Source organism: Salvia splendens, chromosome 6 (genome assembly GCF_004379255.2).
Source record: "Salvia splendens isolate huo1 chromosome 6, SspV2, whole genome shotgun sequence".
Lineage (NCBI taxonomy): Eukaryota > Viridiplantae > Streptophyta > Magnoliopsida > Lamiales > Lamiaceae > Salvia > Salvia splendens.
In genome coordinates, this window is record NC_056037.1 from 31,825,393 (window position 1) to 31,850,992 (window position 25,600).

Genomic DNA, 25,600 nt, shown 5'->3' on the forward strand with positions numbered 1-25,600 from the left:
CCCTACCGAGTTCACGATGGTCGCCGTTCAGCAGAATTGGAGCTGCCTTGCCGCCGTTGTCTGTCGGCGGTCAGCTCCTCCGTCGGCAGCGCCGCTTCTCCAACCTATAAGTTTTCGTCCCCCTTTTCCCCCAATTCACTCTTATTAAGTTTTCTAATTATTTGATTTCAGTTATTAATGGGCATCAAGAATTTGAGACCGGACGAAACAAAAGGCAACATCTAAGCATTAAAGATTGAGTCTTTAATAAATCATTCAACAAATTCCCAAGGGCGAATTAAATTCTCGTGGAGGAACTACCGTGAATTATGAATTATTCCAAGAAAATTGAGGGGAAGAGGCTATACCTATTCGTTCAATGTGCAGGGTGAAAACTTGATGAAACTCACGGCTGCCCTACTCCAAACGTGATGAAAATTTGTGGGACAGTTTGGGTGTATATATAAATTGTAGATTTGAAACTGATATGGAGTAGTTGAGATATATATGGGTTACACGTTTGGATATGGAGAATTAAAAAAATTGAGAATATATCTCCATAGAAAGGATTTGACTAATTATATTCCTCTTTTTCAGGGTGGTGGAGAGATAGATAACTACTGTGGATTTGAAAATTGAAGAGTGGTAGATATCTTTGGATTAAAATTAAGAGGACTAATTTTGGGCTCAAAGAAGAGAGAATTAAAAAGTTTTGGGCTCATGACAAGTGGGTTCCTAATTGACAGTAAAAGAACAATTGTTTGGCCCAAAAAGTGAAATACTTCTCTCGACAAATAAATAAAGGCGAAAAATTTTCAGATGCACAAACGATGTCACTACGAGAACAAATAAAAATGGTAGAAAAAGTCAGGGTGTTACATATGCATGCCAGTCCTGTGAGAACTAATCCTCCTGTTTCTGCCCAGAATGTGTTAAATAGCCCCACTGGTATTCAAAATGCTATTGATGCTCCCAACTTGAATGACTATGTGTTATCTAGGGATAGACCTAGAAGGCTTAATGTTCAGAAACCTTCTAGATATTATGGTTATGTGGGGTTGATTGCTCTGATTAACTTGGCTTTCAATGGGTATGAATCTGATGGGGATGAACCTCAGTCTTATAAGCAGGCTGTCATGTCTAAATTCTGGAGTTAGTGGCATAATGCTATGTTGGAGGAGATGCATTCTCTAAAAATTAATCTTACCTGGATTCTTGTACCTTTGTCTCCTGGTGTATCTGTGGTTGATTGCAGGTGGCTTTATAAGTTGAAAAATGAGGTGGAGGGCCTTAAGTACAAATCCAGATTTGTGGCAAAAGGTTTTACTTAACAAGAGGGGGTATATTATACTAAAATTTTTGCTCCTGTTGTTAAATTCACTACTGTGTGGTTAATGCTTGCTTTATGTGCTCATTTTGACTGGGAGTTCAAACAAATGGGTGTTAAAACTGCTTTCTTGCATGGTGACTTAGATAAACAAATTTACATGAAACAACTTGAAGGCTTTGTTGATCCTAAGTTTTCCAATCATGTGTGTTTGTTGAAAAATGCATTGTATGGTTTAAAACAGTCTCCTAGGTAGTGGAATATCAAGTTTAATAATTGTATGCATGAGTTGTGCTTTGTGAGAAGTACTTTTAATGCATGCTTATATGTGAAAAATCTTGATTTTGTGCTTGTCTTCTTACTGTTGTATATTGATGACATGCTTATTATGGGTCCCTGTTTGAAAACCATAAAGGCTGTACAAACTGCTTTGAGTGAGAATTTTGATATGAAGGACCTTGGCGATGTTCAGAAAATATTGAGAATAAATATTTTCAGGAACATAAAGGAATGTATGCTTGTGTTGCATCAGGAACCTTATGTGTACAAAATTCTGAAAAAATTTAACATGTTTGATGCTAAACCTGCCTCTGTGCCTTTAGCTGCTCATTTTATGTTGAGTAAAGATTTGTGCCCTAAAACTAAATTTGATATTGATGCCATGAAGAAAATTCCCTATGCAAATGCAATTGGATCAGTAATGTATCAGATGGTAAGTACCAGGCCTGATATTGCCTATGCAGTGTCCTGCCTGAGTAGATACATGGCAAATCCTGGTCTTGTTCATTGGGAAGCTTTGAAGTGGCTCCTGAGATATTTGAAACATACTACTAAGTATGGGTTGTGCTATTCTAAATGTGATGATGGTGTGTCACCAACTGGTTTTGTTGACTCTAATTATGCTAATGATATGGATAAGAGGAAGTCCACCATTTCCTATATGTTTACAGTTTGCAGGTCATGTATTAGCTGGAAGTCTCAGCTGCAGCACATAGTGGCCCTGTCCACTACCGAGTTAGAATATATTGCCATTACAGAGGCAATGAAAGAAGATGTGTGGTTAACGGGAGTGCTTTCTGAACTAAAATTTGTGAAGTCTCCTCCTACTGGCTGATTCTCGTCTGCTATTCAGTTGTGTAAAAACCCTGTATTTCATGATAGAACAAAGCATATTGATGTAAGTTTTCATTACATTAAAGATATTGTAGAAAAATGTGAAGTTTTTCTTCAAAAAGTGCATACTGATAGAAATCCCGCTGACACGGGAACTAAGAGCTTACCACTTGAAAAACTTCTTTTCTGCATAAAATACTTGCATTTTGACCTTGGATAGGTTGCATGTCCTGGGGGAAAGACCTCAGTCACCTTATCAGATGTGGTAAGGGTGTTAGGTGACTAGAGGCATGAAGTCCTTTAGACTAATGAGTGTCAGCCCTCTGGTGTCTAAAGGTAACCTGGTGGCTTCCCTAAATGCTAGTGAACTTATGTTCTTTGGAGCTGACGGGGCTGCCTTGTAGTGTGTGATGATTTTAAACCTTAGCCGATAGTGCAGATTGGTTTCCCAGAATAATGTCCAAGGTGGAGTATGTTGAATATTTGGGATGTGGACTTTATTTGGGTTGTGTTTTATGATGGCCCAGATAGAATGTGGGTTGGTGGCTGCCCTAGCCTAATACTCAGTTGATATATTGTCACGACCGTATTTTCTAAGGATAGAAAACACGATTGATCGCGACTAGGGGATGATTAAAGAAGCGGGGAAGTAAGGGGAAAACACAAATCGACCATAGCTCAAAACAAATGGGAATAACTCGAAATAAAATCAGAGTTTTGAACAAAATAGACTTGAGTCTTTTAAGATGCACAACGGAAGCAAATGAACGCGGTTCCATGTATGAAGACATGAACCTCCGAGAGTCAAAATATGACTGAATTAAATGTCTTGTCTCAATAGCACTTCCCCCACCACTTCGCTACTCAACCTGCACATTTAGAAATATATGCAGGGCTGAGTACAAAAAGTACTCAGTGAACACATTGCCAAAAAGTACACATATACATTTAAAAATATTGTCAAGCCATCATCACAGTAACACTCGGGGTGTTGTTGAAAAGACCCGAGCTTACTAAAAATACTCACATTGGACTGCAGTACCTTTTTCCTGTACTTAGCCATATCTGATCACATTGTGCCGTTGAGATGGTGTTCTCACACGGTTACCTTACATACATGTGCCGGGAAGGTGGCCACCTTCCACAGTCACCTTCTCTGCCCAATATGTCAGAGGTATCCTTGTGCCGGGAAGGTGGCCACCTTCCTCGGTCACCTGCTCTGCCCAACATGTCAGAGGTAGCTTGTGTACACTAGTCCGAGCGGGGACACCACCCTCACTGGGACCCGAATTCGACTTATACCATCATTCATAATTCACTTGGCCTTAGCCAAACAGATAGGCATCATACACAAAACATTTATGGCAGGACAACATCTTTAAAGAATCACGAACATGTATTCGTGTTTTCATAAAATACGATTTGTATTTCAGTACAAGAAAGCTCACCTCGACTGCTTAAAACTCCTTAACTTGAATTTTCCTGACTCCACCCTTAACTCACAGAGATAGCCTTTTGAAAACAAATAACGTCCATAGTCTTCCCTGATGGTGTACCGGACTTTCTTGGAGTGCGAGCACGACCGTTGAACGGGCTGCTTGAACTTTTCTCTAATTGTAATAGGTAAGGATTTGATAAATTTGTATAATAGTAATTTAGCGGACTTCGGAGATATGCCGGACATTATAAATTTTTATTTGGTGTTACCTTTTTTTTTACTTGAAATATTCATTCGAGAACGAAGCAACGATTATTTATAATTTCAAGATCAATTATCATACATGAAAATGGCATATTTCGAATACTACAACGATCACTTATTATTTATCTTTAGGCTAATAATAATAATAAGGTACGAAAGTTCGAGTTGTTACATATATATATATCCTGCATTCTCCTTTGCCGATTCATATCATTCGAAACTGCTCTCTCTCTACTCTCTTGACTCAGAAATTCCTCTCTTCTCTCTCTTCTTCTTCGATTAGTCTCCGGCTATTTCTCTGTGATCTATCACGGTTTTTTGAGTGATTGATCTTGTGTGAGTGTTGGAGAAAGCAACTGCTTCGGTTGATGTGGTGTTGGTGAGAACTAGGGTTTTGTGTGTGAGGTTCTGTGTGAGTTTGTGTTCGGAGGTTCCAGATCTGGTATGGTGGAGTCGGTTGGTGTTGGTATCTGCGGTGTGAGGTGAATCACTGGTGGATTCAATGTTGCTCCGTTAGATCTGGTTTCTGGAGTATAGATTTGTGTTATAGGCGGGTGGCTGAGCCATTACCGAGATCTATTATGTTTCTTGAGTTTCCTGTTTACTTGTGTGCATTACTCTTTAGATCCGAGAGGATCCTGTGTTGTTTTGCTAACAAGTTCACTTAGTGTGCAGGTTCTCCTTGGTGATCTAGTAGCATTCGTTCGAGGAGTGCTAGGATCACTTCAATGAAGGATTGTAATAGCTAGATATTGTATTCTTGTATCCTAGCTAGTTTCTTTGTAAAGTTAGCCGTGTGGTTGAGAGATTAGCTAAGCTCTATTGTATAAGAACAAAGTGGTCTCGGTAATTAGTGAATCCGGACTAGTATGATCCCTACAATTACGGTTGTAGAAACTTATAACTGGCTTTGAAGTGTCAAAAGGCATCTCTACTCCCGCACTCGTATTGTGATGTATTTTTGGTTGAACACGAGTTTTAATGAGTAACAAGTAAAATAAGAGAGGGATAGAAAGAAAAACTAATTAAAATATTGTTAATGGAGAATGAGTCTCACCTTATTAAAAAGAATATAATTTCCAAAATTAGAAAGTATATATGAACAAAATAAAAAAGAAAGATTGCATTTTATTCTCTTGTTATTAATGAAAGGCACCATAGACATTAAAATTCTCTTGTTATTAATGAAAGACACCGTACACATTAAACTCGATAGAGAGAAACATAAAAAAGTACAACTCCATAATTTAATAGGTAGAGAATATCATTTGCTGTTCCAAAATGGATTTCCCATCGACGCGTGATTTGGTGAGTTGCGACTCCACATACTCTTCATACTTCATTGCATAATACTTTGCTCGCCCATCTTTCTCCACCAGCGCCGCCGCCGGTCCGATCACCGCCTCCCCTGAGGGACCATTCGCCACCACGATCGAGATTCTATCTTTCTCCTCATTCACCACTGCTCTGTGTTTCACGCTCTTACACTTTCCGTTGGTGAATATCTATTTGGTTATACGCTGTTAGTAATTTAGTACTATATGTGTGTTCCTTTATTAATTAAGTCACTTCTTTTGTAAAATGATAAATAAATTTAGTGGAATATGAAAGAAAGTAAAAGTCTTATCTAAGTACATTATTATCTCATTTACTTTTATTTTTTTCCATATTAATTATTTATTACTACTATTAAAAAAATCAATAAAGAATTGAGGTAGTACATTTATACAACCTAGGCTAATTCAGTGGTTTATACCTCAAGTTGGTCAGCTGCATTGACCAAAATAGAATTCTGAGGAGAGTCGGCATTGAACCACTTGCCGTCGTGCTCGATTTGGAGACCGGCGACACCATTGTGTATGAGAAACGTGAAGAGACCTGGATCTGTATGCGGCGGAAGGCCGATGGCTTGATCCGGCTGAGGACAACGTGGATAGTAATTTGTCGCAAACATTTGAAAACTCGATTCCATTTTCAATATTTCATCCACGTAACGTTGATTCAATTCTAGGGCTTCACATACTGCTTCGATTAGCTCTAATGCTAATTTCCTTGTTATTTGGGTGTATTCCTGCACCATATCCCTGCAAACATAACATCATTAATATTTAATACTACCATCACATTAATCAAAATGTATATGAAAAAGGGGCTAAAATGTAGTACTAACTTCGTCCAAAAAAATGGACTAGTTTTATCAATTTGGGTCTGTTAGGATCTTAATATTGTTTGCTTTGGGTCAAACCCGCACGGATTTGTTTTTGGGTCACTCCTAAAAGGCCTCAAACTAATTAGGGTTGGACATGAATTATATATACACCTTCCAACTTTCCTCTCACATCCGATGTGGGACGGACAGGGTCGTCCATCAAAATTAGACTAATTCTAAAAATGGAAAGTTTTAATTCTATACTAACCACACACCATAATCCACTAACACTACTTCCACCACATTTTATCTCATTCTCTCTTACTTTGCCAATTAAGCATTAAAATTCGTATCATTTACAACTTTGTCTATTTTTTGTGAATGGAGATGGTAATATTTGTACCTCAAGAGTTGGGGTTTGTGGGGGCAGTGGAAGGTGGGATGCACATAGAGCTTAAGATAATCTCTCCATAAAGTGAAGCTCTGGTTTGAAGTGTTGGCAACGTTGAAATTCCCACATTTGATGGGATCTGAAGCACTCTTGGCTTCGTACTGCTTCTTCTCCGAATCAGCCAAACTGAAGAACTCTTTCACTGCTTTAAACATTGCTTCCATCAAGCTCTCGGGCACACTGTGATTCACAAGCTGCCAAACACGAACATAATTTCTATATTAATAAACAACATTTAATCAATATAGTAACTATATATGTTGTTATAGTATTGATCATACGATGAAGAAACCCCAATCCCGACATGCTGTGGCGAGATCGTGGACAGCCTTGGAGCGTTGAGGAGGATTATCTCTAGCGACGAGGGCTGAGAAATCGATGATAGGGAGGGAGTCGGAAGGGAAAGCAGAGCGCTCGTTGGTGAAGTGGAATTTGGAAGGGACGGAATTCAAAGAAGAAGAAGATGACAAGAGTTTAAGAGTGGTATCAAATTCGAAGTGCTTAAATGAATCTGAAACTGCAACTCTTGATGCCATTGCTAGTTATAACCTTTCTTCTCTTTTTTGTTTTGTTTTGTTAGGTTATGGGAAACAAAAAGTGCGATGAAAAAAAAAGGAAGTAGTAAGTGAGGTATATATAGAAGGAGGAGTGAGTAGAAGAATAATGTTGATTGGTTGAATATGTAGCAATTGCAATAGAGAGCATTTCAGGTACTGGGGTTTCACTATTCCGCCACGTGTTCCCACGTTTATTTTGTTAATTTAGAAATCAATTGACGGAATATTATGAAATCTATTATAATATGTGATTATGAAATCTGTTTGTATTATAATATAGCCTAGTGGCGTGCGTGCTAACAACACATGAAATCTGTTTGTATTATAATATAGCCTAGTGGCGTGCTACTAGTATATAATATGTATAGCGTGTAAAATTTAATTGTAACGAAAAAAAGCGTTAAATTCCATGATATTAAACGTTTGTATAGGGAAAAATCTTTGAATTCCATGACACAAAACTGTCCATCCATTCATTTACTGAATGCGCAATAAACCAATCAATCAAATAATAAAGCAATTAATTAAGTATCAGAGATAAAAAAAAAATAGGTATTGAGATTTGATCCGACTTAGCACAATGCTTCACCGTTAACTAGTTGTAAACAACTAGTGTCATTACATTCTCTCTAATTCATAATTTGATAGTCAGTATAAATTAAAAAAATATTTATAATAAATAAATATTGACTAATTCTGATAAATAAATTAAAATGAAAAAATAAAATTATTTTTCGTAAACGAAGGAAAATCTTGTAGCAAAATCTAATTACAATCAATGTAGCATCTATACTTTTAAAATTGAAAGTTAATTTCGTTACACAGGAAAAAATACACTCCCAATATTATCATAATTTATAATATGATACTCTCTATGTCCCTTCCCAATTATGTGTCCAAATTTATCCGACAAAAGTTTTATAAAATATAGTGGAAAATGAATTTTAAAAAATTAAGTGAAATATGAGTCTCATCTTATATAGTACTCTCTCCGTCCCGCTTTAGCAGTCCTAATCACTTTTAAGCACCCATTTTGTAAAAATGATAATAAATAATTAAAGTGGAGAAATGGTAAAGTAAGAGAGTGAATAATGTAGAGAAGAGTCTTATCTTCGTTATTCTCTCTCGTAATTTACCATTTCTCCACTTTAACTTTTTATTATCATTTTTACAAAATGAGTGCTCAAAAGTGACTGAAATTGCTAAAGCGGGACGGAGAGAGTATTAGTTTTGTAATAAAATATAAGTGAAAATGAATTAGTAGAATATACGTTCCATTAACTAATTTAGATTTATCAAATAAGACGAAAAATTATGTTATTTAGTAATAATCTCTTGGGCGCGCTCATATTGACTACCGCCTTGTCTCGATTATGTGTGATTAATTTAATGGCAGAAGGGAATCAAAATAGAGATTAATAGTGTTGATCTGTCAAATTTGGAGAGGCACACGTAGCAAGCTTCTAGAACATGATCATTCCGCAATATGCGAGATTGTGTTATATTACTCGCCCGATTTAAACGTTAATTAAAAATTATGTACTAAATTAATACTAGAAGCGTGCTTGATCTACTGGCATACACATTGATACAACCAAGACAAATGATTTCCTTGCAATTATAAAAGATAATAAAACACTTGATCTAGTTCGATGCCCGTGTGTACCAGGTTCAAATATTTACATTTCCTCTATTGCTTAATCTAACAAATTAACGAGGTTTCTTGTTTGAGTAATGCTAAATGGTCATAATATGGCCAGTCATAAACTTAAAATATTAATTAAAATTTGTGTAACTAATGCTAATTCAACAAAATCGATACACCTTACAAAGAATAAATATATTGTGTCTATTGTGCCCTTTAGTTGAAATATACAACTCCTACTACTATCTTTTATGCAAATATAATTATAACCCATGTAGCTGTATATATTTTTTTATATTTTTAATTTATTATACTCCGTAGTTCGTAGATGCATCGGTTTCATTTTCTTTTTTTAATTTTTAATTTTTAACCATATTATAGTTTGATTCCATATTGATTTATAAAATATGATACTAATATATATAGTTCAACAAATATTATTTTTTATTATTGCATCATACTAACTTTATTTAGGGAGTAATAATTAATTATAGGCATTATCTTAAAATTATTAATAATAAACTATTGCATTTTAATCCATTTTTTATATTTGAATGACTGTGAATATTAATAAAAGGTTCAATTGCTCTCCGACTCAGTTTAATATAATGATCATATATGAAATTAATCTTAATAATCATAGTTTTATAGTCATCTTACATCGGCTAGCTCATTTTGAGTCTAGGTAATTAATTTATATTATCACTGCTTATTTATAACATCATAAATATGTACAAAGTAAAGTAATAAGTAAAAGTACTAAACTAGTACCATACAGGTAATAGTAACTGATTATTAAGTTATGAAGTAGTAGCAATAATATAAAGCAATAACAACTCTTAATATTATATAGCATATTGTAATATATATTAATAATAATAATAAAATTAATTGCTATTATTATTAGATTATATCACACCTACAATTGGAAATTATATTAATTAATAAATATTATGTATTACGTTATATTTTTTGTTATTATTCATTAATTTTAAATATATTAGTATATTATAGGCTCATACATTAATATACTAGTGCAATGTGTGAAGGATTTTGAGTTTTGTAAAAGAGTGGGAGATGATGGAGATTTACGGAGAATGGAAAATTTCTCATTTTTAGAAATTTTACTCTACTTTAAAGATTTTATAATTTCTAAAGTAAAGTTAGAAACTAAGTGTCATAACTGTGTTAAAATAAAAATAAAAATATAATTATTTAAACACCACTATATCATAGTATATAAAATACTCCATAATTATTCATTTAGGAAATTATATAATATTAATTGCTGAAAACAAAAAATGAATAAACCTAAATTAAAAAAAAAGTTAGAATTGGATTAGAGAAAACAGAATAAAAAACAACTACAATTAAATAAAAAGGGTAATAGTGTAAAGTTAGTAGAGCATTAAATCAGATATTTGAATAATTAATATCTATAATATCTTAATTTACTAAAATGTCATTTTAAGGCCAGTCATAATATGGCCACATAGCTTTTCCCTTCTTATTTTGCGTTTGACGTGAATCAAATCTCTTTTTTTGTAGGAGTATAAGATTCAATAGTATAAAGTGTGCTCGATCATAGCTCGGGCTAACATAGAAAAAAATGAATTTTGGGATATAAAAAGAACATTAGAGAGTTGTACACATGCCAGCAAATTCACATTATATATCGACCGTTGCGAACTACATGGCCAATGTGGAAGGCCTTTTTTGGTCCGAAATTTATATATAGCACAAATCACGTGGTTCATCACTGAAAACCACTTGACCTGTGTAGAACTTTCAAAGTTCTGCAAAACAAAAGACACAGACCGCGTGGTTTGTCGTTCCAAACAACACAAACCGCATAAAAAACGTCATGAGCAGACACGCCTTCATCTTACCAACTTTACATAATTTCTTTTTTAAGTCTCTTGCGTGATACACCTTTATCTTACCAACTTTCAGCTCGAACTCCTCATCCACACACTGCCGTATAGCTGCCAATGGAATGTGGGGATTCGCTTTGATTTTCTCCATGTAACGCTCAGCTAGCCACTTGGACGTGAGTCATCTCTGATCCAGCGTTTGCGAGCACGATCTCTCTGCATATTCACTACCACAAAATCGGTATTGTTGTGGGTTTCGATCTTCCTTGCATACACATACCATTCACATGCCTTGCATTTACAAATGACACGAAGTCTCTTGTCATCATTTTTGGATACATGTATACGTCGTCTGGTCATTATCGCGTACTGGCGAATAACCTGATAGAAGAAATCTCGATCCTTAAAAAAATCACCAGGCTTCCAAGCTGGAACCTCATTTGTCAGCTTGAAAGGGGTGTACTTGATACCCTTTTTACGCAACCCTTCCAAATCCTCTAGATCTTGTAGCTCATCAACTGTTTCTTGCTCGTATAAAGGGTTTGTATCCGACGTGTTCCTTTTCTCCACAACAGGGGAAAACTTTCACCTTTTCGTGGACCCTCCCCTGCCTTCACCAGACTGTTGTCCAGACCCTTGTGGTTCGGTCTCCGGCTCCGCACTCCACGGTCTCCGGTTGTTGTTGCTGACATAACGACTCGTAGTATGAGGTAAACATCTGTTCATCGCGACACATGTTGGCCAGCGAGATAAAATGGCCGACCTCATCAGCATCATCATCTTCATTACTTCCCTCATTATGAAGATGACATCCGTCGGGAACATAATCGAACGAAGGACAATAAACATCATCTTCCTCCACCTGATGGGGTACTTCTCCTACCACTGGTACGGGTTCTTTAGACGCCGCTTCAGTTGGAGCTGACTCTTGCACATGGGTGTCAGCTTCGGACATGAACAATTCATGGGTAATGTCCTCAACGATTGAAAAGAAATCATTGTCTACCCGTATGTCCGATTGTGGTTAACAACCACCTTCCATGACCGGTTGGTACACGTCTTTATCCACAAATGTTCCTGCCCTGTCCGAATCTGGTTGGTGAACTACAGATTCAGATTCAGCTGCAGGTGCGTCAACATGGACACTTGGACCAATCGGATTGGAATGGTCCACAGATGAAGGTCTAGCTACATCCTACAATACACAAAATCACAAATGAGGGACTAAATCACAAATGAGGTACACAAAATGTACACAGATGAGATACACAAAATGTACACAAAATCACAAATGAGGTACTAAAACAATTATGTAAATCACAACTCATTACCTCTGGTACGTGTGCATGTGAGTCTTCACCTCCAACATATCCTCCTCTAACTTCTGCTACTTCTCAAACATATCCTCCTCCAACTTCTGCTATAGATTCAACGTCTGGTGCTGCTACTGGTACTTCTCCAACCTCAGAGACCGGGGCTTCGGATGTTACTGATTTAGATGACACCGCTTCAAATGCATTCGCCAAATTTTTAGTAGCTACCTCCACGTCCCTCTTCCTTTGAGCACGATCATCTTCTAAACTCTTCGTAAGATATTCCTTGAACTCAATATCCATATCATACCAGCCAATCATCAAAGGCTTACTTCGGTGCCCTTTAAACTGACCCCCGTGCCTCTTCTTCGTTCTGGGTTTTTGCTTTGGCACATTTGGCTCGGTTTCTTCAATCTCTTCATTAATGACTCCTGGGGGTTTCGACGCCCTGAATCTGAGAAGCTCTTGCGCTTCATCCTTCATTTTTTTCAATATAGCGTCAGCCCGGGTTATCTCCACAACGTAGATGTGAACTAACTTTGTCGTAGTAGCCGCCACTTTGAGGAAATCCGTCAAATGTGTATCCTCAACAATGGGCAACAAAGGGCCGCCGATTAAAACCCCCTCGCAGGCATGACTGTACTTTGGATCACAATAATAGAACTCACATATCATCTTCCTATCATACTTAAACTTTAACACCATACTTGAGAGGTCTATGAGCGCGAAATGATTTATGTTACAGAAATCGAAGTTTGTCAAATACCCACCAACATACTTTTTCTCACAACTAGTAGAGAAGAATGAACCTCCAAGATGGAAAGCAACTGAAAACTTTCCAGGTTCTTCCCCTCTTAAGAAAAATAATAATTGGATAATCAAAAATCAAACCAAAACATCAAAAAAAAATCACAAAACATTCAATTTTCGGAGCCCTAAATCACAAACTGAGGATTAAAAATCAATTTCCGGAGGACTAAAAAATATTCACATAAAATCAATTTCCTAAACTCTAAATCACAAACTGAGGATTAAAAACATAACTTACTATAATAATCTTCTGGGACGAAAAAATCCAGCCGAGGATCTCAGATATCCTAGGTTTCTTCTTCCACATCTATGACCACCGGTGCATGTCTCGGTGGTGGTCGCCAGTGTGGTGGACGATGCGCCTGAGGATCCAACGCGCTTCCGTTTAGGCGCCATTCATGCAAGATAGATTTTTACAGAGGGGAGCAGAGAGAATGAAGAGTGAAAACAATGTTTGTGAAAATTTTAGGCGGGGTGGAAGAGTGAAGACCGAAAATAAGGGTTGTGAAATTTTTGAAACTTATTTGATAAATCACGAATGGAGTATTGTATACGTGGCGTGTATATGTGGTGTAACTGCATACAAACAGCCGCTGACGCACAGACATCATAACTGACGGCTGACGCACAGACGTTAAATCGCGACAGGTTGCAGGCCGCCACTGCAGAACTCCATGTGATATGACCATAATGCCCTTTTAGGGCTGAAGGGTCTTTTAGTCCGAAAAAACATGATATGTGATTATCCCAAATGCCAGAGTCTTGTGGTGATATTTTTTTTTGTCAGGGGTCTGCAGTGTAATAAATGGAAACGTCAGAGACATTTTATGTAGTTCACTCTTAAAAATATTATAGTATAATATAAATAATTATTATATATATTACAATTTAATATTATATTATCTTTTTTAAGGCATGGTAAAAAAACACGTCACACAACTTCATATAATATATTGTTTAGACTAATATAGAAATTTTAATATTTTAAAATATTTTATTTTAAAATTTGTGATATGTTATGTAATTTTTTTAATCATTTTTATTATTTTAAGTACGTTTTTTTAACTTCTAATTATATAAATAATTTTATTTGTAATTTTATAAATATTAGCATTATTTTTTACTAAAAATGGATGGGTAAAAAATATATTTTATAAAGTTAAATAAGTATATTACATATGTAACATAGGTAAATGAGTAGTTACAAATGTGATTGAAACATAGGCTTTTCAGTGGGATTTGTGCGGGCCGAATACCAAACACGGGCTACGTAGATTGTTAACATAGCTACCAAATGCACAAATAAACCCACATTACTCCTCTTATCTAGACGTAGCATAGCTACAAAATGGCCTCTTAATGATAATAAACGGGACACGAATCGCTAGTACCAGCGTCTTTTCCATCTCTTAGTTGTCAGGTTGAGTAACCATACTTGGTCAGTTTCGTTTGTTTTACTTTTCTCTTTTTTTATAAAAAAAAATTAACACTATAATATAAACAACATAATATTTTAAAGTATTGTGAGATTTATAAATATCACTAACTAAGGTTTTTAAAATTTATGGGTTGATAGTTATTGTACGAGACACAAAAGTATAACAGTAGTTGTAAAATTAAAATTTAGTGACATTTAGGGTTGTAACTTTTTTGTGATATGTAAAGGTGTAGTTATTTTCATGACATATGAATGTGTAGTTATTTTCATGACATATGAATGTGAAATTAGAGTTGTGATCAACTGAGATTTTTTAGCATAACTGAGAATTGAGCTGTATCAGCCACTCATTTTTATTAAATTAGTGGTTCAGAATTTGCCACATAGAAAATATTTCAATTCATGTCAACTACACATATAATGTCAACTACATATACAATTCATGTTAACCATACACATATAATATCAACTATAAGTTGTTGACATTTGATGTGCAGGCTATTGACGATAATACCCCCGAGTTAACATAATCTATTTGCAGTTGACATTTCAAAAATGTTGTGGATGAGTGGCTGAAAATACATCTCAAGTCTCAATTAAGCTAAAAAATCTAACCTAACAAGACCTTGTGTAATTATATATAAAAATGTATTTATAATTAAATTTTAGGAATAATTGCATACAGTCGTCTGGGCCAGGCCGGGCCAGAAACGAATTTCCTTTAAGACCTATGTAGTAGTATATAGTTAGTTGTTGGGCTCATGGGATTGGGCTGTGACAAACATTAATTCATTTGTTTTAAGTATGAAAATCTTGCTCACATAATTCACGTCTGCCATGTTATTTTAGAACCTAAGGATTAAAATGCCTTGACATATATACTACTTTTCCTTACCTTAACGAAGTTAAAAAAATGTAAAGACAGTTTAAAAACTACTACTAAACTGATCCTCACAATCTTGATTTATTTGATGATATACCATTCATAGAATGATCAACGAGGAATAAACAACATCATGATATTTCCAGAAGTTTGCTAGTTTTGAATCCGAACTCGTTTCAACATAGTTTTCCCATCAAGCTGGCCACTCTGTTGTTCCAATAGATAATCCTTATATTTCATCGCAGCATAGGCCGCCACCATGCCACCCCTGCCTTCCACAAGCCGACGAGCAGGGGCTACCTCTGCGTCTAGACATGGCCCGTTTGCCGTTGCAATGGAAATCCTCGCCGTTTTATCGTTCACAACGGCCCTGTGCAATACACTCTTGTACTTTCCATTGCTAAATATCTATATTAATGAGTTGTGACTTTTGAGTGAAGCAATAGTGATATATCATAAAAATATACTTGATGGAATATCACTCTGTTGGCAATTGAAACTAAAAATATAACATATAACTGTCCCACATCGGTGTCAAGATAAAACTGAAACTAGTATATAAGTCTCATGGGCCCCTCCTCCTATCACCAATTGGTTTTAGGATGGAACCCACGGATTTCTATCATGGTATCAGAGCGGGTCGCCGACTGTGGGTCATATTTAACTGACCCAGTAGTATATCTGGGCTGAAACCGAAAAAAATGACTGACCCAACAGTATAACTGGGCTGAAAATTTGGGCCAAGTGGTCCCAACCGATCCAATAAAATTGGACCGATTGTCCAATCGATTAGAAAAAAGTCCAACCCCTCCAAGGTTCACCTTGAAGGGTTTGAGGGAGGGTTGGTTTTAGGATGGAACCCACGGATTTCTATCACACTCATTTGTAGGAAATTAGGAATGATAATTTTCCACTAGGGGCATGGAAAAAATTAGAGCTATCTTTTTTTTTCAGTCCACTTTAATTTAATATAAATTATAATAAGACGTTGATGTGATAATTTTTCCCTTTCTTTTTCTTATTATAAATTTACAACAAATTAAAAAAGAACACGCTAACTGAATCCAATGAGATTATACGTACCTCAAGATGATCGCCGGTGTTGACTAGTATGGAGTTGGGCGGAGGGTTTACATTAAACCATCTTTGGTGATGCTGAATCTGAAGGCCACCGACGTCGTTTTGTATGAGAAGTGTGAAAAGGCCGTGGTCGGAATGTGGTAGGATCCCCATTGCCGCTTCTGGATTAGGGCAGCGTGGGTAGTAATTTGCGACGAAAATTTGTAACGATGACCTCAATTCCAATTCCTTCTCCATTTCCGTTTCCTCCAACCCTAGGCTTTGCGATATAGCTTTCGACAATGTCGCTACCACATCGCGGCTTCGTTCACAATATTCCGGTAGCAATTGTCTACATATGCATTTTATGTACAAGAACAATAACTTTAATAAAGTAGTTGTTGCTTGAAGAAAAACTTTTTCCTAGAGCGATGTCACAAATGTTTTGGTGCCTAAAAATCTGTTTTCCATTGTGTGATACTCCTATATAATTTGATAGCCATTATCCAAATGTATATAGATGAGTAGTTGTTATATGGATATTCATTAGAGTACAAAATAGGTCAATTAACATAGCGTGTCCATGTTATTTTGTGCATTATCTTCTTTGCCCCACTTCAAAATATTGATATATATATATATATATATATATATATATATATATATATATATATATAGGGATGTATTCATTTCCTTTTTCCTATATTTCCTCCTTTTTCCTTCTTAATATCAGCCATTAGATTAGAGAAATGGACGGTCAAGATCAACATTGGGTAATTAATCCCGTGTTGCATTATTTGTCCTATTTTGTGCATTATAAGGGTACAATAGTAATCTAATAATGGCTGGAAACCGCTACGAATAATGCACCACATGGTCACGAGTAATGCATATAATTGCCTATATAATGCACAATATGTGAACTGCAATGCATACGAACAAGATGTGTTGTGTTATGATGTTTGACACACGTTTCTTGTTTCCCCTAAGGGTTTAATAAGCTTAGGGGCTAGGGTATAGTACGTAGACATGTATGTAATCTTCACATGGTAACGAGTAATGGATATATTTGACTATATAATGCACAATTTGTGAACTGCAATGCATACGAACAAGATGTGTTGTGTTATGATGTTTGACACACGTTTCTTGTTTCACCTAAGGGTTTAATAAGCTTAGGGGCTAGGGTATAGTACGTACGCAATAATAACAAATTATAAAACGATACGAATAATTCACCAAATTGTCACGAGTAATGGATGTTATTAACTATATAATGCACAATATGTGAACTCCAATGCATACGAATAAGATGTACCATGTTATGATGTTTGACACACGTTTCTTGTTTCCCCTAAGGGTTTAATAAGCTTAGGGGCTAGGGTATAGTACGTAGACATTACTAACAAATTGTTGTAATCTTCAATCCGTTGATTAACCCATATACACAATACCTCTAATAATGCATAATATACTGAGATAGTGACAATTAACAGCTACATAATGCACTACCTAAACCAAATAATGCACATACGTATATTCCAATAACAACAATTTGTTAGTAATGTCTACGTACTATACCCTAGCCCCTAAACTTATTAAACCCTTAGGGGAAACAAGAAACGTGTGTCAAACATCATAACATGGTACATCTTATTCGTATGCATTGCAGTTCACATATTGTGCATTATATAGTTAATAACATCCATTACTCGTGACAATTTGGTGAATTATTCGTATCGTTTCATAATTTGTTATTAATGCGTACGTACTATACCCTAGCCCCTAAGCTTATTAAACCCTTAGGGGAAACAAGAAACGTGTGTCAAACATCATAACACAGCACATCTTGTTCGTATGCATTGCAGTTCACAAATTGTGCATTATATAGTCAATTATATCCATTACTCGTTACCATGTGAAGATTACATACGTGTCTACGTACTATACCCTAGCCCCTAAGCTTATTAAACCCTTAGGGGAAACAAGAAACGTGTGTCCAAACATCATAACATGGTACATCTTATTCGTATGCATTGCAGTTCACATATTGTGCATTATATAGTCAATTATATGCATTACTCGTGACTATGTGGTGCATTATTCGCAGATACCAAAATGTGGCAGTTACTTTTCCGTCAAATGTCAATAATAACCCTATAATGCATACAACCACCTTCTATAATGCAACACGGAACCAGTTTTATAGAATCAATCTGATACGTTGATGCCTTAGATCTAACGCGTAATATTAAGAAGGAAAAAGTATCTAAGATGTGAAAAGGAGAATAACGCTCCAATATATATATATATATATATATATATATATATATATATATAGGGTCATGATCTATGGCAAACACCCCTTAACCAAATAACTAGAGAACAAATAATAGCCACAAGATCAAGAAAATCAAGGGCTAATATTAATACATGTGATTTTGGAATTTAAAGGAGAAATTAGTTCCATCTATCAAAATTTACTTCACAATAACAAGGAGGGGTATAATGGTCATTGCACAAAAAAAATTAGATTACCACCACTGTCAAAAAAATGGATAGCAGTAGCAGTAACACACTATCACGGAGATCTACACCGCCCCTTGCGACTCTCACCGCGTCGGCACCACTGTCACCGCTACCTCTCCCACCGCCGCAACTCCTCTCTCGTGGTGGGGCTAGGCGTCCTGTGGTGGGTCCCCGCCCGCGCCGCCACGCTCCAGCTCTGCGTGCTGCCCAACTGCCACATCTTCCAGCTGTACCACGCCCCCCGCGGTGCTCTGCCGCTTCCTCGTCGACCCCGACGTGATCCTGGTGGGGCTGTGGAACCACAGTGACGCGGCGATGCTGATGCGCTTGAGGTGGGGGAGCTTGTGGATGTGCGGGAGCCGGCGCACGAGCTGAGGGGGTGCCGGCTGGGGGCGTCGATGGGGGAGCTGGCGGATGAGGTTTTGGGGATTTACTGGATGGGGAAGGATAATGCGGTGGGAAGGAGCGACTGGGAGGATGAGGATCTCACGTGGGAGCAGGTCGAGTATGCGTGCCATGATGTGTTTCTTTCTTATTTGATCACTATAATCATGGATTAAGTAACAAATGTTTGTTGCAAGGAGCACCTGATTACCAAAATCACCATCGATACCATACTTCCAGTAGCTACTTTAGGATTTATGAGATTGCAATTCAGTCAAATGAATCAAAAGACTTGTACAAATAATGCTAATAGTGATGTGTTTTGTAAACAACAGTGAAGTAAAATAATGGTAAGAGTGATGTGTTTTGTAAACAAGAGTGAAGTAAAATCAGAATAAGAGTGATGTGTTTTGTGAACAAGAGTGAAGTAAAATCAGAATAAGAGTGATGTGTTTTGTGAACAAGAGTGAAGTAAAATCAGAATAAGAGTGATGTGTTTTGTGAACAAGAGTGAAGTGTTTTCTGAACAAGAGTGAAGTGTTTTGTGAACAAGAGTGAAGTAAAATCAGAATAAGAGTGATGTGTTTTGGGAACAAGAGTGAAGTAAAATCAGAATAAGAGTGAAGTGTTTTGTGAACAAGAGTGAAGTGTTTTGTGAACAAGAGTGAAGTGTTTTCTGAACAAGAGTGAAGTGTTTTGTGAACAAGAGTGAAGTAAAATCAGAATAAGAGTGATGTGTTTTGGGAACAAGAGTGAAGTAAAATCAGAATAAGAGTGATGTGTTTTGGGAACAAGAGTGAAGTAAAATCAGAATAAGAGTGAAGTGTTTTGTGAACAAGAGTGAAGTGTTTTGTGAACAAGAGTGAAGTGTTTTCTGAACAAGAGTGAAGTGTTTTGTGAACAAGAGTGAAGTAAAATCAGAATAAGAGTGATGTGTTTTGTGAACAAGAGTGAAGTAATTGAGTCATATTTGATCATTAAGCTGATTATTGGGCTATTGCCATATTAATGTTTATCCAATTTTGTTTTGACGTATTCACAGTACAATGTAGTGTCACATACACATTACTGAAATATTTCGAATCATATCCATCTTCTTACTAATACGTCAAATTTCTAACTACAATTAGAATGGGACCTTGAATCATGAAAAAAAATATGTGGGGTCTTAATTGATGGGCAACAAAAAGAATCAGAAAAATTGGAATCCCTTTATAAGGTTTCAAGGTCATTTTGCTTCACAGATAAATTCAAATCCCAATTGAAAGTGTTAAGATTACTCAACCTAATCGGAGATGGTTTATTGCGAACGAAGAAGATGAATGGAATCGAAAATATGATTCGAACTGATCGGCGAGAGATTACAGTATGGAATTGGGGAAAAAGCTTCAGCCGCACAAGCTATTATTCATTCCGCCGATTTCTTTGATTGCTAGCCGGACGACGTCGTCTTTTCTATTTTCGGCAAATTGCAAGACGCGAAATCGTTGTGCCTGTCCATGTCCACCTGCAAGCGCTTCCGATCCATCGCCCCACAGTATGTAATATAGTTATTTAAATTTCATAATGTAATTTCCTAAAATACCCTTGGCCTATTTTATATAATTAAAATAAATAATATTTGTTCCATTAAGATGTGTGGCTGAGATTTGTTCTCTAGTTATACACTTAAGATTAGTTATATATTGATCACTACCATATATATATATATATATATATATATATATATATATATATATATATATATGCCGGCAAACATAGCCGGATGCTGTCGATGTTGCTATCCAAACACAAAAAAAAAAATCATAGTGTAGGCCGCACCAGTCGTTTTCTTTTCTTCTAGTGTGATCCATTTATTGTCCTTGTTAAATTTCTTTCTTTATTGATCAAATAAAGGGCACTAAACAAAGTTTAAGGAAAAAATTAATGTAATTATGCACATTTTAGATCCGTCAACCTAATGTCTTATTCTATTTTACTACTAGTAATTACTCACACACAAATCACTTATTATAACCGTCAATATTACCTTCGATATTGTCATTAATGTGGAATACTATATAGTACTATTTCATTAATGATGCATAGTTAAATCGAAAAGTTGGTTTAGTTTAAAATCTTATAAATTAGAAGTTTAGAACTATTAAATCATTCCCAAAGAAAAGAGAAATTTACCTTAGAGATTGGGGTTTGTGAGGAGAGACGAAGTGAGGATGCACAAAAACCTTCAAAAAATCCCTCCAACAAAAGACGACGTCAGTTGCAGCATTAAAGCTGGTGCCATACCTAATCGGGCTCAATACATTTTCGGGTTCGAATTCCGGTTTCTCCGCTTCGGACAGGTTGAAAAATTCGGCCGCAGCTTCAAGCACACCCTGCCTCAACTCTTCCGGCATGCCGTGATTTACCAGCTACACCCAAAATACAAATGAAAATTCATTAAAAAGAAGAAATATATGTTTGTTTTTGACGAAGTAAGGGAATTAATTAATTACGATGAAGAAGCCCCAATCTTGACAGGCTTGGTCGAGATCATGGATGGCTTTGGCCTTGTGGTGAGGGTTGTGAGAGGTGAGAAGCGAAAAATCGATAACAGGAATTGAAGCTTGGAGTTCAGTTTGAGCAGGATCGGTGTGGTAGATGTAATTGGATGGGATAGAAGAGAGATTGGGTGATTCTGCAAGATGTTTCACGCAACTAATGCTTCGTGCTGCTGCCATCTTTCAGCTTTAGAGAGATGGATAGAACTAGAAACACAGAGTTCGTATACAACTACATTTCTGTAAATGTTAGTATGATATTTTATTGTGGTCTACTAAAGTTTGATGCAGTCATGTCACCTACTATTTTCCAATATACTATCTCTACAACTTTCGACTTCTCTTATCCTCTTTATTTTTAAATAACTGGTCTAGAATCGATCTCTCACTATTTTCAGAATTTTTATTATGCTTTTAATCTCTAAATGAGCATGTGTTATTTTGTCTTATTGTGTAACTGTTATGTGATATTTTTGTTTGATCATGTTGTCTATGGGGTTTTTGACTGCTGAATTGGGTCCATATTTATCTTAAATTTATTCTCTACTTAAGTTTATCAGTTAGGAAAATGATAATAAATAATTAAAATGGAGAGAAAGTAAAGTAAGAGTGAAAACTCTTTTTTTTATTATTTTCTCTCTTACTTTAATTTTTTTATTTTAATTATTTATTGTGATTTTTATAAAACAAGTAAAAAAATAAATCATTTTTACTGGAACACATCGACTATATGTTTTGTGAAAAAGTAATTTAAATTAAGTTACAAACTTTTGTATCCCATGACTAAATTAGAGTAAAAATAATCTAGCACACCACCACATGACTGTCACCATATTTGTATAGGAATATTTTAAAAGCTAACATTTGGTCTTGTGAAATGGAGTAATTAACATTCTCATTTCTGTCACCATATTTGTATAGGAATATTTAAAAGCTCACATTTGGTATTGTGAAATGGAATAATTAACATTCTCATTTGTGTATAATTATATATATAAATTTACATTTAACGATTCAAAAATAATTGCTTTAATATAATTAGTGACATTATTGCCGCTCATCATGTTTGCAAAAACTTACCGGCAACAGTTGTACGAGATATTCCAATGTATTATAAATATAAATATATTATTTTATTACGAATTTTGAAAAGTCACGACATTATATCTTCCTCTCAAAAAAAAAAAGAAAACAATTTTCTAACATAAATAACAATGGTAAGCTACACATAAATATATAATGCACCAATCCTCCAATAGAAAAAAACAAACAAACAATTTTATTCTAAACATGTCATCAATCTTGACCTCGTCTAATTCATTAGGTAAATGTTTAGAGCGATCGTCCATAATTTATTAATTAAGTCGATATCCTTTGCTCATCGAGAATTGATATGCCATTGAAAGTGCGGCTGAGCTGAGACTCCACATACTCTTGATACTTCATTGACCGATACAAAGCGCCGCCGTCCCTTTCCACCAGCGGTGCCGCCGGCCCCACCACAACATCTTTCCCCCGGATCGTTCCCCACCGCGATGATACGAGAATATCTTCAAGAATATCCCTCATATCTTATTAATTATTTAGCATATTTATTTCTTTTTCATTAAGTTTGGTTTATTTCTTGTTCATTAAGTTAGAATATTCTTATTATAAATAGAAGACATTGTTATTTTCTACAAGCAATCAATATATCAGAATTATTTTACTTTTATCGTCTCTTTCATTTCCTGCAATTTATTTCTTGCTCAAAACCCTATTTGGTCGATACTTGGCTGCTCGACGGGATTCTCCCTGCAAATGAACCAATATCTTCTCGGTGATTTCTCGCAGTTATCCCTCGATACGAGTTTACTCGTATCATCTGGTGCTTTCATCAGTTCTCATCCTCCAATTACTGTCATGATGTCACTCAACTATGCCAATTGTCTGTCGGGACAGCCCGTTTACAAAGATTGGCAGCAACCGACCACCCAAACACTCAATTATGTGTAGTGGCAGCAGCCGTATCAATCTGACACTTCCCAACAGCCCGACTCTCAGGAGCCGCAACATCCGTATGTTGGCCCGGAGTTGTACAGGCACCCATGTCAGTCGCCCCCAATCAACCGCCCGACCCTGGCCCCTGTATTGGCAGTACGGCTACTCGAAGTATGATCACCAGCCCCCACTAGTCCAGAATTAATATGCTCATAACACTTCCATCGCCCCTCATTCCGGATGATATCAACAACCTCATCATTCACATCCTAATATCGATGAGCATACCCTGGATCCTTACTACCGACTAGAAGCGTACCAGCAACGAGCTGATGACCAGTTGCCTGCGCAGCCACCCCATACTGACTTCAATTTGCCGGAACCACTGCCACATCGGGCTACGGAGCCTCTCGGCATGCCACGTGATCCGGTGACGCCGAATTTGGAACAGAACCTTTCGTTGGCTGTCTTGGTTTCACAGCTTGAGCGCTTGACCGCAAATGTCGTGCATTTGGTGTCCCGGATGGATGCAAACGAACTTCACTTAGGCGTTACACACGCTGCAATGCGTCCTCCACCAGCCCCACCGTGCAGCGTCTACAAACCTCTCTGTTCAGTGTCGCACTACTCAGCTGCACCTTACACCGTGCAACCGCACATCAACCCCGACATCGCAGGCAGGCAGCTGTCACCAACACAGTGCTCCCCAGCGTGCAGCCATGATATCAGGTATGGCTCAATAGAGTCCTTTGCCGATGATATGGATGCTCATGAATCAGTGCAATCTCGTCAAATTCATTATGATGGTATTTTAAGTGATCAATTACTTAATCGAGATCCAATTGGTGATGATGAGGTATTGTTAGAAGTTGAGGAATTTAGGCAAGTAGCCAATGACAAACAATTTCATCTAGATCTCTCGAATATGATTGCACAGGAAAAAGGATGTTATTCATTCTAGTGTTGAGGGTTCATTTACCTTGTGTGATGTTGAGGCATCTATGGAGTTAGTTGTGAAAGAGGTAGATAGTGGATTTAGGAGAAATGGGTCCGATACGAAGTGGAAATATGATGACAATACTAACGAGCACATAATGGTTGGTATTAATCCCCCGCACATTGTTCAACGACGCTCGATACCGATGCTCAGTTAATCCCCCGCACATTGACACGACGTGTTTGGGCATTCCTGGATGTGTTGACAGGCTCCATTTTTGGGCGTCGGATAACCACAAAGCAGAGGAATGTTTATGGAACAAGACGGTTTGCAAGGACCACGAACCAAACTTGGTAGAGAGCCTGGATGGCTCGGTTGAAGTCTCGGGAGTTACTGATGTGGAAGTGTCTGAGAACAAAGATGATGGACAGGTTTGTACTCTGAATAAAACCCCAAATATGTTTTCATCTTTTGATAATTACTGGATATCATTTACAATACCCCTTATGGAAGAAATGTGTGTTGCTATTATGTCCTATATAGCTGCTTCGCATTCTGCTCTCTTACATGAGGTCTTCAACATTAAGAATTTGAAATCGACTAGGTCGGTTGATCATATCTTGGTATACACCTTATCCTTGAAAGCAAATGGTGAATTTTTTTCAAATTTGAGGTTTGCACGAATGAGAGGGGAGGCATACAGTGATATTAGTGAAAAAGTTGAGCAAAATGAGTTGTTGAGAGTTCATTATTTCATATCTGCGATACTGAGAGGATTGGTTATGCATTCACCTCCAATTGGGGGATTTTAGAGGGAAGATCATTCGAACGAGAATGAGCTTTTCTTGGTGCAGGATTTCTTTAGATACCCAAAAGATGATGTTACTAAAGGTGTTGCTGAAGATATTTTCATCAAAATGGGCTCAGAGA

General features: G+C 36.6%; 3 protein-coding genes across 3 annotated transcripts; 1 reads left to right on the forward strand and 2 right to left on the reverse strand.

The window, feature by feature from the left end:
* Positions 1-1,694: 1,694 nt before the first annotated feature.
* LOC121809121 (secreted RxLR effector protein 161-like) lies at positions 1,695-2,420 on the forward strand. Its single transcript, XM_042209665.1, has one exon. The coding sequence runs from the start codon at positions 1,695-1,697 to the stop codon at positions 2,418-2,420; it is 726 nt and encodes a 241-aa protein (XP_042065599.1).
* Positions 2,421-5,323: 2,903 nt separating this feature from the next.
* On the reverse strand, positions 5,324-7,292 carry LOC121807434 (2-oxoglutarate-dependent dioxygenase 19-like). Its single transcript, XM_042207668.1, has 4 exons — positions 7,003-7,292; positions 6,674-6,915; positions 5,878-6,205; positions 5,324-5,626 (listed from the first exon to the last, which is right to left on the reverse strand). The coding sequence occupies exons 1-4, from the start codon at positions 7,255-7,257 to the stop codon at positions 5,369-5,371; spliced, it is 1,083 nt and encodes a 360-aa protein (XP_042063602.1). The 5' UTR covers positions 7,258-7,292; the 3' UTR covers positions 5,324-5,368.
* An 8,011-nt stretch (positions 7,293-15,303) lies between these two features.
* Positions 15,304-22,062, reverse strand: LOC121807475 (2-oxoglutarate-dependent dioxygenase 19-like). Its single transcript, XM_042207711.1, has 4 exons — positions 21,709-22,062; positions 21,389-21,624; positions 16,325-16,652; positions 15,304-15,649 (listed from the first exon to the last, which is right to left on the reverse strand). The coding sequence occupies exons 1-4, from the start codon at positions 21,931-21,933 to the stop codon at positions 15,395-15,397; spliced, it is 1,044 nt and encodes a 347-aa protein (XP_042063645.1). The 5' UTR covers positions 21,934-22,062; the 3' UTR covers positions 15,304-15,394.
* Between the last annotated feature and the right edge of the window lie 3,538 nt (positions 22,063-25,600).